Raw genomic sequence first — 13,416 nt, forward strand, 5'->3', positions numbered from 1 at the left:
CTGAAAATGATGTCACGACTCAGTGGAGCACAGTTCAGTTTTGCAATCCATTGGAACTGCAAAACTGTATTTTTGCCAGTGGGAAATGCAACAAGCGTTCCCCCTGTAGTCAGCAATCTGACAGGAAAGGGTCAAAGGTCTGCAGGCAGTTCCAAGCTTCATAACCAGCATAGTTCATTCACATATAAAACCACTGGGAAATACTAATAGTAATGATTATAGTGACCAGATTACACCTGCCACACAAGACAATAACAGCATGTATGCATGTATGTAACTGTCCCACTGTGTAGGCCTGCAAAAGTTCCCTTTGTAAGCACATTCAGTTATTTTTTTACATTTTGTGATGCTTTGCAGATTAATCATAGAACAATGGTGGTTCAAATTGCACTAATTGCTCTCAATTAGTAAAATTAGTTAAAACATTAACATAGATATTTCCTGAATATTATAACAGCTGTGCATTTTTCAACAATAATATCAATCTTTCTTAACATTTTTGCTACAAGGGGTCAACTGAAACTAACTACATTCACATGATAAAGTACAGTCTGCTAAAATTTATTTGATACACGTTTTTCCATAATCAGTCGTATTTTACTACATTTAATAAATATGACTGTCCTTTGTTGTTTTAAATACTGAATTAATTTGATAACCTCTAATTTTTGTTAAAATCCTAGACATCGAAACGTTACAATGTCAACAAAAAACATATATCCTCAAATATGTTTTTTGTTTTTTACTATAGGCAAATGTTGCATTAATAATTCTTCATCTTGGTAATTTCACACATGAAGTTCTAATTTGTGAATCCAAAAACGTTTTGTTTTGTCATTTCATACATTTACAATATTTTGAGTTTTTGCACTGTTTTTGCATGAAATGAAGCCGTTTGCTACCAAATGCTACGTGCCACCCACCCATAATAATACCAGGATTAGGACATTTTGTAGTCACTTTAACAATTAATTTAATTTCATACAATCTACTTAAAGTCGTCAGCAATGAAATAAGGAAAGTGTTTGTTCAGTGTTGGAAGTAAAAATGGTGTCCAGGTAAAATAGGTGTTCAGATGTTTGGTGGCCCAGTTTTAAGTCTGTTTAAGCGTTTCTTTTCTTCATAATCTGCAGTGACTCCTCATTGAAGATTTCTGCTCACGAATTACAATACTCAACATGCACACACACCCACATCCACACACACATGCAGCTACCCTTCCCTTGTGCTCTTCCATGACACGCAGCCTGTACACACAGGTCTTTGTTGGGCTGTTCTTTGTGAACTTGTACCTTTTCAGGGAGTCATTCTGTCCCTCTGTGGGACCACCAGTGAGTTAGAGAAGCTGCCAAGTCAGACTCCAGCACTAATTGGCTACACTATTAGACGCCCACAGAGCCACACTTTGACTACAGCAATGAGCTCATCAGTGTGAGGACGGAGATTGGGCAAAGTGCCTGCGAGAAGGCATGAGACACGGAGAGGCAGAGGGAGAGGGATTCCTAATTAGTGGTCTCTGCTGGACATGAGAAACCTGCAGAAGCACTTCGAACCATTCTACCTCTGCAGGACTCATACATTCATACGCATGCACAATATCCCCTCTTTTGACCAGTCCTCCTAATTGGTTGGATTGTGTTGGTGTTTGTGGCTGGAGGAAAGAGGGCCGTCTTTTGTGTGATGCTCTTGAGAACCCGTGATTGACAGCTGGGACAGGAAGTGAGGGCGTGGGGCTTAAAGCGGAAAGCAGCTTTTCTCTCTGCGCTGCCTTTCCCAGATTAACATGCCTCTCCACCTCTTCAAATTCCTCTCGTCCTCCTCTGTACTTTTGCTCTCGCTTTTTCCCCTCTCTGAGTCTTCCTGTCCACTTATATCCATTTACATTGAGCATCACTCAGAGCTTATTTTCAGGACATTTGCAGAGGCTTTTTGTCACTCCCTCCTTGCCCTTGTCATTTCCTGAGAAGAAAAAGATTATGTTACTCGGTGCACTTAAGCAGCGGAGGTACACTGCTGAACAAATGGTCGAACAACTGTGCCAATGAAATAGAGTGATTGAGTATCTACTTATGCTCTATTAGCTGACAACAGGGCTATGTAGACCTAACAGTGCTAAATATATTCAGGAAGTTTAAAGGTTCATCATAGTTTTGATACCAATGGTGCCTAATTAAAAATGACCAGACAAAAAAACACTTCAAAAATCCTCCTGTATGCCATAAAAAGACTTTGTTAAAAACAAGAAGCTACGTATAGATATGGAGGATGTGACAGTTTTTCAGATTAAATCAAACAATTTTCAAACAAAATTCTTTGGCTGAATGCGCGGTAGTAGATGCCGTTTGTGAGCAAAAGTTTCAGGTAAAAAAAAGTTTTTAACTTTTATGTGAACTAAGTCAGTAAAAATCTTCTCATGTCTGAAAAAGCATTAAAACAGTAAGCTTGGCTTAGCTTAACCTAACTGCTTAGTTAATTTTTCTCTGTGACTGAGCAAAATGATGGAGGGTGTCTGATTGTAGCTACAATCTGATTATATAAAAGTATATGAAATTATCTGTACTTCCTTACATGGAACCCATATTTTAGGGTCAAATAGCATAAAAATTAAAACTTTGATTAAAGTTAAAATGTCACATAGCTTTCTAAATCTTTAAAATTTGGCTAAACGTTAAATTACATTGCCATACTTAGAGAAAAGAAAAGTATTTTTCTATTTGGGCTAAACTTTGTTTTGTACTGCCTTCCTGTTTTCATTATTACATTTTGTCCTGTCACATATCACCTGAAAGTAGGCTAAAGGGGCAAAAAAGTAGGCACATTTGAGAGAAGCATTCTTCAAAAGCTGCATGTTTGAATTTGTAATCTTGATAGGCGTTTTTACATTTATATGCTGAATGTCTGTTGAATGTCTGTGACCTGAAATCTGAGTTTTTACGCATCTACCTGCAAGCTGAATCCTGACATTAGTTCAAAAGCCAGATTTAGATCACCTTACTTTCCTGGAACTGGTTTAAAAATAGCCTTGCACAAAAACAGAAGCATCTACTAGTGGTGTAGGTTTCTTCTTATATCATGCAATCCAATGTTTAAAAAAATCCAGAGTGGATATTCATATTTCTATACTGAGTGACCTTGGCAGAAGAGGCTCAGGTGTAATTTTACACCTTAGGAACCGGTTAATTCTGCCATTTTAAGCAAAATCTGCTGTAGCCACAAATTATAATTCAAAGCAACACCTGCTATCTTTAAAGGTGCTTGGAAGGGTGTGTTTTTTTTTAATTTACAAGCTACTGCCAGTGAGAATGATCTTTTCATGTTGCAACCACTAATGACAGCCCAGCACTGAATAACAAAAACAATACAACAGACAACAAATATGTCTCTAACTGGGACTGTTGAGGTTTCGACTTATTAAGTCCTTTATGGGGTTTTTTTTTGTCTTCAAATTACTTCTGACAACAAAACTGGGCTTCCACAGACCTGACCACATGAAATTATTAAGATGACATTCAAATCTGGATTCCTATGGTAACACAGCAGCTAGAAGAAGGTGTCAGTCAATAACTGATCGCGTAATGTTTACACAAGAAACCATACTTTCTTTCTGTCTGGCTGTAATAATACTGTTTTTATAGTATTATTTATTGTAATAATAGTATATTTTAAGCTATAACAGCTGGTTAAACAAAAAAGTTTAGTTCAGTTTTGACCTTTGAAATGTATCCTTAGCAAAAACCTCCCCACCCTATTTCTACTGAGTTTGCAGGGCTTGTTTAGATATTTAGTGTTGGTGTTACATTCACATAAACTTGTTCATATCTGTTCTCCTGGACTAAAATCTGATGTTAATCAATTTTGTTTTTATTTTGTTGCAATTATCTGGTTTTTTTTTTTTGCTTGTTTGTTTGTTTTTTACATCCTAATTCAGGAGCTAAACAACAATCAAAAAGTTCATAAGCTTTATTAAGCATTAATTTCTATAGAACTGCTGTTTTGATAAGCAAATACATTTAATTTTGTTCATCTAAAAACAAATCAGTATATTGTTGAACCTTCTTAACTTGCAAAAACAGTCCTGTATCAAATAACAAGTACATTGTAATTGGTCTTTTGATATCATGTTTATTCATGGTTGTGTTCTTGTAACTCCATCTGTTGCAGATATAAATTGTACAAGAAAACACAGGAATTTCATCAGAGTCCTTCATGGTAGCTCTTTTCTCCTCTTCCCTCAGTTAAGTAACTTTAATAAGCTGTCAAAGTTAAAATTGAAAATTGAGAAGACACAGCGTGTGAAGCTAAATTTTATCGTAATTTTTTAATGGTGGTTTTATTGCAAACCATGATTTAGCTGGTCACAGCGCTCTACATGCTGTTGTACAGTGCAGTGTACTTTTATTCTGGATAATGGCAGAAACTTTCCTGATCCATATGTCGGGAGTACTGCTAAGAAGATAATTCATCATCAAAGCATGATGAGAACCTGGAATGGAGAGATTTTATTTTCATGTTCCCATTTTATATTATAAAATACCTGACCAACGTTTTTAGACAATTTTGTGCTGCCAGTGGACTTTTATTCCACACAATTGTTTGACAGACAGGAGGGAAGACTTGCAGCAAGGGCCCCAGATTAGAAATCAAACCCTGAATGGCCCCTCAGCCTCTGCATATGGAGCTCTGCTCTACCATTACACCTTCAATTGAAAACTGCCTTTTGATGCTTTTTTTCCTTCAGACATTTTCCCTGGTCGCACGCTTGTCTTTAGTGGTAACCACGGCCAACACAAGCAAACCGTCCGTTTCGAGCATATCTGCCCCTGCAGCACAGCTCGCTGATAAAATAACATTTTACTGTGGTTCATGCTGCAGCCTTTTTCAATTAACTAAAAGCTTGACATTTGTCCAACTCTTTGCAAAAACGTGTTAGCACTAAAGATTTTGGACATGAATAAACTCGTGATTTTAATTTAAAAAAATACTTGATTAAAAACAGAACATGCATAACTAACTTGATTGATCACCAATAACCCGACTATCTGAGCTACTCTGGTCAAAATAAATGATTTCAGGGTTTATTGTAACAGGTTCATAATTTTACAATTGAACGTATATAGCAATAAAATATAAAACCATTATGATGATTCCTGTTAAAATGATCCAAATTAAATAGTTGGTAAGTAGAACAGTCTTGCTCCATTATTTGAGCCTCATTTTTCTCTCACTATAATTCAGTCTGTTCAATTAGGGCTGGTTCCCAAAGGATAAAGAGAAACCTTCCCAAGGACAAATCTTTGTGCTCATCTAGTTGATAATTCAAGAAACAATATGTCACAACTGTATTACAATTAAGTTCACTAAAGCAAAAATAAAAGGAAAATACAACAGCTTTCCATGTTCACAATTTATTTCCTGAAACTTGCTTTTTGTCATCAACTTTATGCCACACAACTTAAATAGACCATTTCTGCTCATTTACAATCAAATAAAATACTGCCCACAAGGTGTAAACGTCAACTGTTCCAAACATAAATAAGACAGCACACAGTTTTACAACACACACACACACACACATTGTTCAGGGTTTTTAAGATGCTCATGAGCAAAACGTGAAAGGACGTCAAGTCCAAGGATAGAAGAGGATTAAAGAGGTTAAGGATGGAAGAAAAGAGAGGAAATATGATAGGCAAAAGAAAAACGACAGATCTGATAGAAGCACACTTTTAAGAGCTGAGCAGCATAATGGGACAACTTAAAATCATGGAAGATTTTGCATTCTTACACTAAAAATGAGTCATTCAAACATGCAGGGTGCATATGAAAGACTTCATAAATTAAAAGTATTTCCAATAAAATATTTCAATAAGCCATGCACCATCTGTACAAATCCAAGAGACACATCCGCAAAAACAAAACAAAAAATTTAAAACTATTTCACACTTTAATAAGCAGCACCATCTGTTCTTACTGACAAGACATTCTGCAAATCAGCAAAACGTATACTCCCCTCCAAAAAAAAAAAAAGAAATAAAAAGATAAAGTGGTGGCAAAATTCCAGTCTCATCATTTCTTAATGTCACATTAATGTGAGCATCACCTTTTACTGGGCTCAGAGAACTTCAGAGGTGACTATATACAACGCATAAAACGAGTTTTTACTCTCAGGTTTGTTCTGTGTTGTTTCAAGTGTTAACTGGTTGTAGAAACAGTGCAAATAAATGTTTTTTGGTTTCTGACAATCATGCTTATTGTTCATACTGCTTCAGAATACTGTAGATTGTGAAAACAATAAACACTGACAGTATACATTCAGTCTAAATGTTTAACTGCTGTGCATGTTTGAGCTTGTGAAAGTTTGTGTGTTGATATCTTAATTCATCAGAAATAAAGTTCATTTTCATAAAGATGTGAATGATTTACATTCATGTGATATAATAGATTCAGTTTTTGATAAATGTGAAGGGTTAAAAGTGAAGAATGGTGATTTTATAACATGAAACAAGCACAGCTCACCAATCTTTCACAAAGAAGGCAGGGTGGCACTAGAAAGGAGATTTGTTTTTTTAATTATACTGTTGCAGGTGAGAGGAGTTTCATATACCATCACTCCAATTATGTACGTGTGAATCTCAGAGGCTGTATGGTGTCTGAGGCTTCGGAGGGTTATAGTTTGGTGCTGAAACGGTGAAAACATTCAGTGAAATCAGTCCTTATTCTTAGAGTTGCTAATGCTAATATATCTGACAAGAAAGGCAGGTGGTGTATGCACCTTGAGGAGCAACAAGCTGCTAACAGAGGCCCGATCAAGACTAATCCATCACAGAATACAGGTGTGACTATTTATCCGCAAGACACAGTAGGAGGTGATGCATCTTTCTGTTTGAAGAGTGAAATCTTAAATTTGTTCAACTAATAACCCAAGCACTAATTGTGAGCTCAAACCACCACATATGAGGGAGATTAATACTAGTTCCTGTGAATAGTTTCAGAGTCTGACAGCTGATCGAAATTCTCTTGACCGTCACCGCAGACATCGCTCTCAGGCCCTGCGTCCTCGTCGTTGCTTTCTGCGCTGTAGTCGATGGCCTCCAGAAAGGATGGTTCATCCTCCTCCAACACGTAGGTAGTGGTACAGCTGCTGCAGAAACAAAACAACAACAAAAACATGAGTTTGAATGATAAAACAAAAAACTTACAATCAGGACAAAGTTATTCTTTCTTCTTTTAATTTCTTAATAAAGAAATTATTTAACAATGAATAACGACATAATTATGCATAGGCCAGTGTGCAATTCTCGCAAGATAATTGTGCCAGAAATGTATTACAAAACGAACAAAATGTAGTACAAACATGAAAAACGGGGGGGAGGGGGGGAACAACCCACACATATTAACTGAGTTTTAAATGCTAACTAAATTCATGTTGCTAACAAACAGTGCTTGTAAGCTCCCGCCAGTGAGGCTGTTTTTTTTCCTATGGGTCCTAATGGTTAAATGGTTGCTGGTTCTTTGAGGTTTTAGTGGCTTTAGTGGGTTTTTAATGGTGTTAATGGTCTGAAATGCGATCTGAGAGAGACAGTCGATCATATGGGTGGGAGGAGAGGGGTGTATAGACAATGAGCTCCCACTGAGCTCCCCTTGGTGAGTGCATGAGATGGACAGAGATACAGAGAAACTGTGCGTCAGTAAATGTACAGTAAGTGTGTAATGACAGACAGAATATTATCGAATCGGATTGCAGAAGTAGTGCACCAACCATTAAAGGCCATTACAAAAAACTCCAGACGCCACTGACATTTTCAGAATTTGTCACATGTGCTTTAAAACATCCAAATTATGTATTTTGCCTTGCAAAGAGACCTTGACATATTTAAACATTTGTTATCCTTAAAGGCAAACAGAAATAAATATGTCCCTCATGTTTAGGGGCCTAGGGTAGACCTCCCAAAAGCTACAGCCATTGTTTGCATGCCCTGTTAAAACGGTAAGTGCTGCCATACAGAGACCTACATATAAAACCATAAATCAAGGATGAGAGCAACCATTTCCCAAAGGGTACTCACACAAACAAACACTTTTGGAGTCCCTTAATGATCGGCCACATAAATGATGAATGAATATATCAATATGAGAGTAGAGTACGCTACCAAGAAGGAGAGCAGGGAATGACAAGTGAAGGAGGTACAGAAATGGTAGTTTGGGGTACAAACACATTCTTTCAAATTAACAGAGTTGACAAATACCCAGAGAAGAGGATGTTGGAGGTCCAGACATAAAGATAACCTGAACCATGCTCAATAAAGAATAATTCATCTGGTCTATGAGGCTCTTTAAATTTTCTCCACAAACATCTACCTACATCTATCTATCCATCTCTCTCTCTTTGGAGTAATGCTGATTTATTGTCCAATGAGCATTTAAGAAACATAGCAGTCATTTTGGAATTGTTAGAAGACCACATAGCAAAACTGTCAAGAAAGAAGTCTGTGTGTTTTCTCATGCTTATGCACCACACTCCAGAGTAGTTTAAATATCTTTTTCAGCTTTGCAATGTCAACACAGTCTGAAAAAAATCCTTAACAACACTAATGACTTTCAATAAGTGTTATTGTTGTAAAATTATTTTAATTGGTAAAAAACCTGACCTTCATTATCAGTTCTGTCTGAAGAATTTGACGAAGCATACAGAACATCTGTCAATAGTTATCCAGGAAACTGTGCAAATGTTCAGAGAAGAACTGCAGGTGTTTTGAAGATTCATCTGTTCATTCACAACATTTTGTTACGTTAAGAAAAACTTTTTACACTTTTATTCTTAAATGCATTCTAAGATTGTGGCATTCTTTTGCACCTGTGTTAAACTTTTGCATAGTACCATATGTATAACTTTCACATAGCAATGCATTCTTAACTAGGAAGATGGAACCAGAGCATTGCTGACAGATTTCTATTGCAACACATCTTCTACAAACAGAAACAAGTCTTTGTATCTGTAATTTGAAACAAGGAGATGTTTGAATATTTGTATCTCCTCTCAGTCTCCACACAACACTGTAGGTTTAGGAGAAAAGAAAAGTTATCCCTAAAAAACAAAGTCTTCACTATAATTTGAACCTCCGCAAGTATCTTTGTTGAATCTCTTTCACAGAGCAAACCTCGTTTAAGAAGTAAACTGTACAAAGATGTGAGGTATGCTTGGATTGCTTAGGCTAGGCTTTGTCATACAGCTATTTTATGAAGACTGCACAATTCCTTTTGAAAAGACTCCTACTTAAGTCCATAATAACATGCAAATTTATTCCGGTCGTGCAGAGGGGCAAGGCTAGTTTACATGTTCAATGTGCATTTAATCCACACTGTGCCACTGACTGCTCAATGTGGCCGTGAAAACCTCCTCTGGGAGACAGAATTGATAGAATTTCAATGATGGTCGCGCCAGACCTGCATAAATGCATGTCTTTATTTGTATCTCGAGTAGTGCATCAGAGGGGAATGTAGATTGTACAGACAAATCATAACGGCTTTTAGACTATGCTTAAAAAGCAGACCCACTCAACCACAAAAGCAGCGCTTGTCCAGACTCGATGTTGTCAAAGTCATTCTTTGATTGGACGCCAGCATGTCGGATTAGAATCAGCCTAAGAATACCCAGGATTTTACATTTTCAACAAAGACCCATCCTATAACAACACATTTTGTTTACATCTGGCCTCAAGAAGCATCTTTAAAGGAACGGGACACATGTGGAGAGTTTGATGTGCTTCAGTTCACACCTGGTGTAACAATGTGTCTCGAGTGTCCACTTGTGATCAGATCTTCCCTCTTCAGCACATATGAAAACATTTACTGAGGCTCCGCGACACACAGCCACAGCTGCGGCCAAACACTAGGTAAGCAGAGCAGAGCTTTTTAATGACCGTTTACTGGAAAATAAAATACGTTTAAGACCCCAGATGAAACTTTACATTGAGACAATTTTATTCAGATTTGAACAAACATTTCCAGTGATGCTGTTACAGATTAAATTAGTTTATGTATAATTTGTGATATTCTGAATGATCTCACTGCTTTTTATTAAGAATGGGTTGGTACTCCTACAGATTTAACAGGAATTAAGCATAAAATTTAAACCAACAATTGTAGTCTGGCTAGGCCAGCAGCAGAGTTTTGCAGCCTCATTTTAAAAAAAATAAATAAACTTCACTGCGTATTTTTAGACCTCTCAATCAGAACTGGCTTTAACTTCATTAGTAATTTGAGCCAACAAAGGCTCACCTGTTGGATCGGCGCACATGAGCCTGTCTTTGCTCCCCATGTTCATGTGTGCCTTGTCCACTTTGTACCAATTTTAAATAGATACAGCGGACTGTAGACCAGAAACGGACCACAATAGTTGCGGTTCTTGAGATGCTCTGACCCAGTTATCTAATCATCACAATTGTATCTTTGTCAAACTGTCAAATTTGCCCATTTTTTCTCCTTCCAACATGTCAACTTTGAGGACAAAATGTTCCCTTCCAGCCTCATTCTAATCAGTTCCACAATAGAAGAAATATTTAGCCTGATTGTAGCATACAAGACAGACCTGACGTTTTTGGATTGTGTTCCAATGATATCACTCTCCAAATCCAGCAAATTCTGGTGATTGCGGAGACTCGTCAACCTCTTCAGCCTCAGCATGGCTACACAGAACTGGGCCCCCATCTCTTCAAGCTCTCTGGTGCTGATCTGGAGCCCCTGGATTAACATGCAATGGTATCAGAAGAAAGCAAGACACAAATATACACAAATTAGCCTAAATATAGTTATTTTAAATGTTTTGGTGTACATTCAAAAAGCTTATTTTTTAACGATGCAACATATTTTGTGGAGAAAACCTTTACATAAAGCCATAGAAGGACACATTCATGCAGAGAAAATCTTCCCAGTGAGGGAGCAACCACACACAAAGCTAACCTCCATCTTACCCAAAAAAAACTTCCAAGTTTCTTTTCTCCAGAGGAAAACTGGAAACATCTAAACTTGGCGTGGACACTGAAGTATAAAGCCACAACTCAATAGACAATTGTTCCTGCACATCCTGCCAAATATTTTCACAGGGTATAAGAGAGACCTCCTAGAACTGTAAGCATATTAGATGTTGACATTGGCAAAATTCAGATAGAGAGAAATCAGCTGGGATGGGAAAAACATGCAGGCAAAAAAATAAGATGGTAATGATTCCAAAAAGGAAGGAGAAAAGATGGGAATTCATCAGAAGAAAATAGAACCAAAGCTCCCCCTGGTGGACATTTAGGATGTTCAAGTGATGCACTCAACAGCCCAGATAAGTTTAACCAAGATATTAACATTTAAAACATAAAATTTTCTTCCAACAAGCAATTTATTGACTTATTTACAGTAGAAACTGGTCAAAGAAAGCCATCAATTCTAAGGTTTAATCATCAAAGTCAGGTCTATTATTGACCGTTTTCATATAAAAATATCAAATTCATACCTTATATTTGCCCTGATCGCAGCCACAGAGTGTGCTTTCCATGGTGTAACTGCGTTTTACTCCAATCTCTCTCCAAACAACAACTCGAGCAGTTGACTCTTTGGAGCGCTCCACAACAAAACTGGAGCTAGCCAGACTGAAGGCAGGGGCGATCTGGGACAGGATCTTGGGAAGAGTCTGTAAAATAAACCAATCATTGTTCTCCGTTTTAAGCAAAAATAACTGTGCAAAGATTTTAGTGCCTCCGTTAGGCCTCGATTATCTTAATTATTAGGTAGTTATCATGGAAACTGAACATGAACCGAGATGCAGATGCTCATAGAGCTGCACTGATTTCAGTAAATTGGAGAAATTCAAATTGTAGAAATGGTTAGTTGTTTTGGGATTGAAACTTTTGAAAAACCTTGGTACTTATACCTTAATACAGGTAAAAGACCAAAGCTTGATCATATAAAGGAGACAAGTGAAATATTGGAATATCTTAAATAAAAATAAGTTGGCCCATGCAATTTCTCTGAGGGACAATTGAATACTATAACAGTGTTGTACACAATATGACTGTGTTATAATATAAATATGAGCTACATGACAGCAGGTTTAATTTAGAAATAGAGGACAGTAAGACTCAGTATTTATACATAACCTTTTGTAGAGCTACAAGCATGTATCTTGTCCTGTGTGAAAGTGTGTGTTTACCCTGTATCCAAGGTCCTCTTGTAAGTCGCTCGAGGTTGCACTGATATCAGACTGCCAGACAGTCTCCTTCACGCTGCAGCCGTACATGAATACATTTTTCTTTCTGGAATGACCGTGGTAATCACAGAAGACCTGCGGATTTATGGACACAGAGAGGATGAACTCTGTGCATGCTGTAACCTCTTCCATAAAATAGTAGAAGTAATAACATTCATGCCAATAATAACTGAAGAGGGATTGTACTATAAAAAGAAATTTTAATTACTGAAAATAAAATAATAATTAGCCTCCTTTTTAAACGATCGTGCTTTGTAAACAAGTCTACACAAAAAAACAAACATCTCAAACTTTCTGATAGCACCAAGGCCAGCAGAGTGAGTTGTTTGGGATGAATTCATAGATGACTTGTCACTAAGTTTTCTGTACACTGTACATTTATGCTGCGCTGCTCGGTTACACTGTGCTGTGCCACTGAACTCGAGAACTGGCAGCATAATTAGGCAGTTAAAGGAAAAAGTGCAAAATGTCCCAAAGTAATTTAAGTGTAGTTAATTAAAAGTCATACCAGAGGTGTTCTTTGTATGTATGCAAGATACTGCAGCAGGCTCTTTGTATGGTAGATGGTGGGGTGGAGCTCAGGATCGGGGTTCTGCCACTGGCGATTCAAGTCCTCTCCACTCAGTGAACAACGATGACTGCAGCGGAAACGAGATTTGCAGGATACTGAGTGTAGAACAGAGTCACAGCTACAGATTCCTTCCAGTCAAGGTTTAATATGTGCCTTAAGCTAGCTATGACCACATCAGATGAGTGAATACTTTAAAGTTTAAAATGTTACTTTTATTCCATCTCTGTGAACTCACTTTCCGTTAACAACTCCGTCAGGGTTGAGCATGGGGACTATCTTGAAAATGTAGGCCTCTCTCAGGTTGACTGCCAGTGGACTGGTGCCCATGAGGAACTCCAGCGTCCCCTTCATCACCCAACTAGCATTGGTCTCCCCAGGATGCACTCTGGCAGATAGGAAGATAAATGGCCGATTCCCTGGAGTGGGAGAAAAAAATAAAGGTAAAGAATAAACAATTAATCGGAAAAATTTAATGCGCTAATATTACAAAATGCTAATTATTCCAACGATTGACGATTACATTTTTTTAATCGATTGATAGCACTAGAATAAACAAATGTAGAGGATAATGGAATAAAGACCATGTCAATAAACC

The 13,416-nt window shown here is 37.4% G+C and overlaps 1 protein-coding gene across 4 annotated transcripts in view; it reads right to left on the reverse strand.

Moving 5' to 3' along the window:
* Positions 1-5,389: 5,389 nt before the first annotated feature.
* agtpbp1 (ATP/GTP binding carboxypeptidase 1) overlaps positions 5,390-13,416 on the reverse strand; it is a 32,812-nt gene continuing 24,785 nt past the window's right edge. For all 4 annotated transcript variants that reach the window (XM_008418476.2, XM_008418475.2, XM_008418477.2 and 1 more), the window contains 6 exons: positions 13,057-13,237; positions 12,759-12,888; positions 12,194-12,325; positions 11,498-11,674; positions 10,586-10,737; positions 5,390-7,138 (listed from right to left, as the gene is read on the reverse strand). In XM_008418476.2, coding sequence (XP_008416698.1) covers positions 6,967-7,138; positions 10,586-10,737; positions 11,498-11,674; positions 12,194-12,325; positions 12,759-12,888; positions 13,057-13,237 — 944 coding nt within the window. In that variant the 3' untranslated portion in view covers positions 5,390-6,966. The remainder of the gene's footprint in view (positions 7,139-10,585; positions 10,738-11,497; positions 11,675-12,193; positions 12,326-12,758; positions 12,889-13,056; positions 13,238-13,416) is intronic.

This window comes from Poecilia reticulata, linkage group LG9, assembly GCF_000633615.1.
Source record: "Poecilia reticulata strain Guanapo linkage group LG9, Guppy_female_1.0+MT, whole genome shotgun sequence".
NCBI lineage: Eukaryota > Metazoa > Chordata > Actinopteri > Cyprinodontiformes > Poeciliidae > Poecilia > Poecilia reticulata.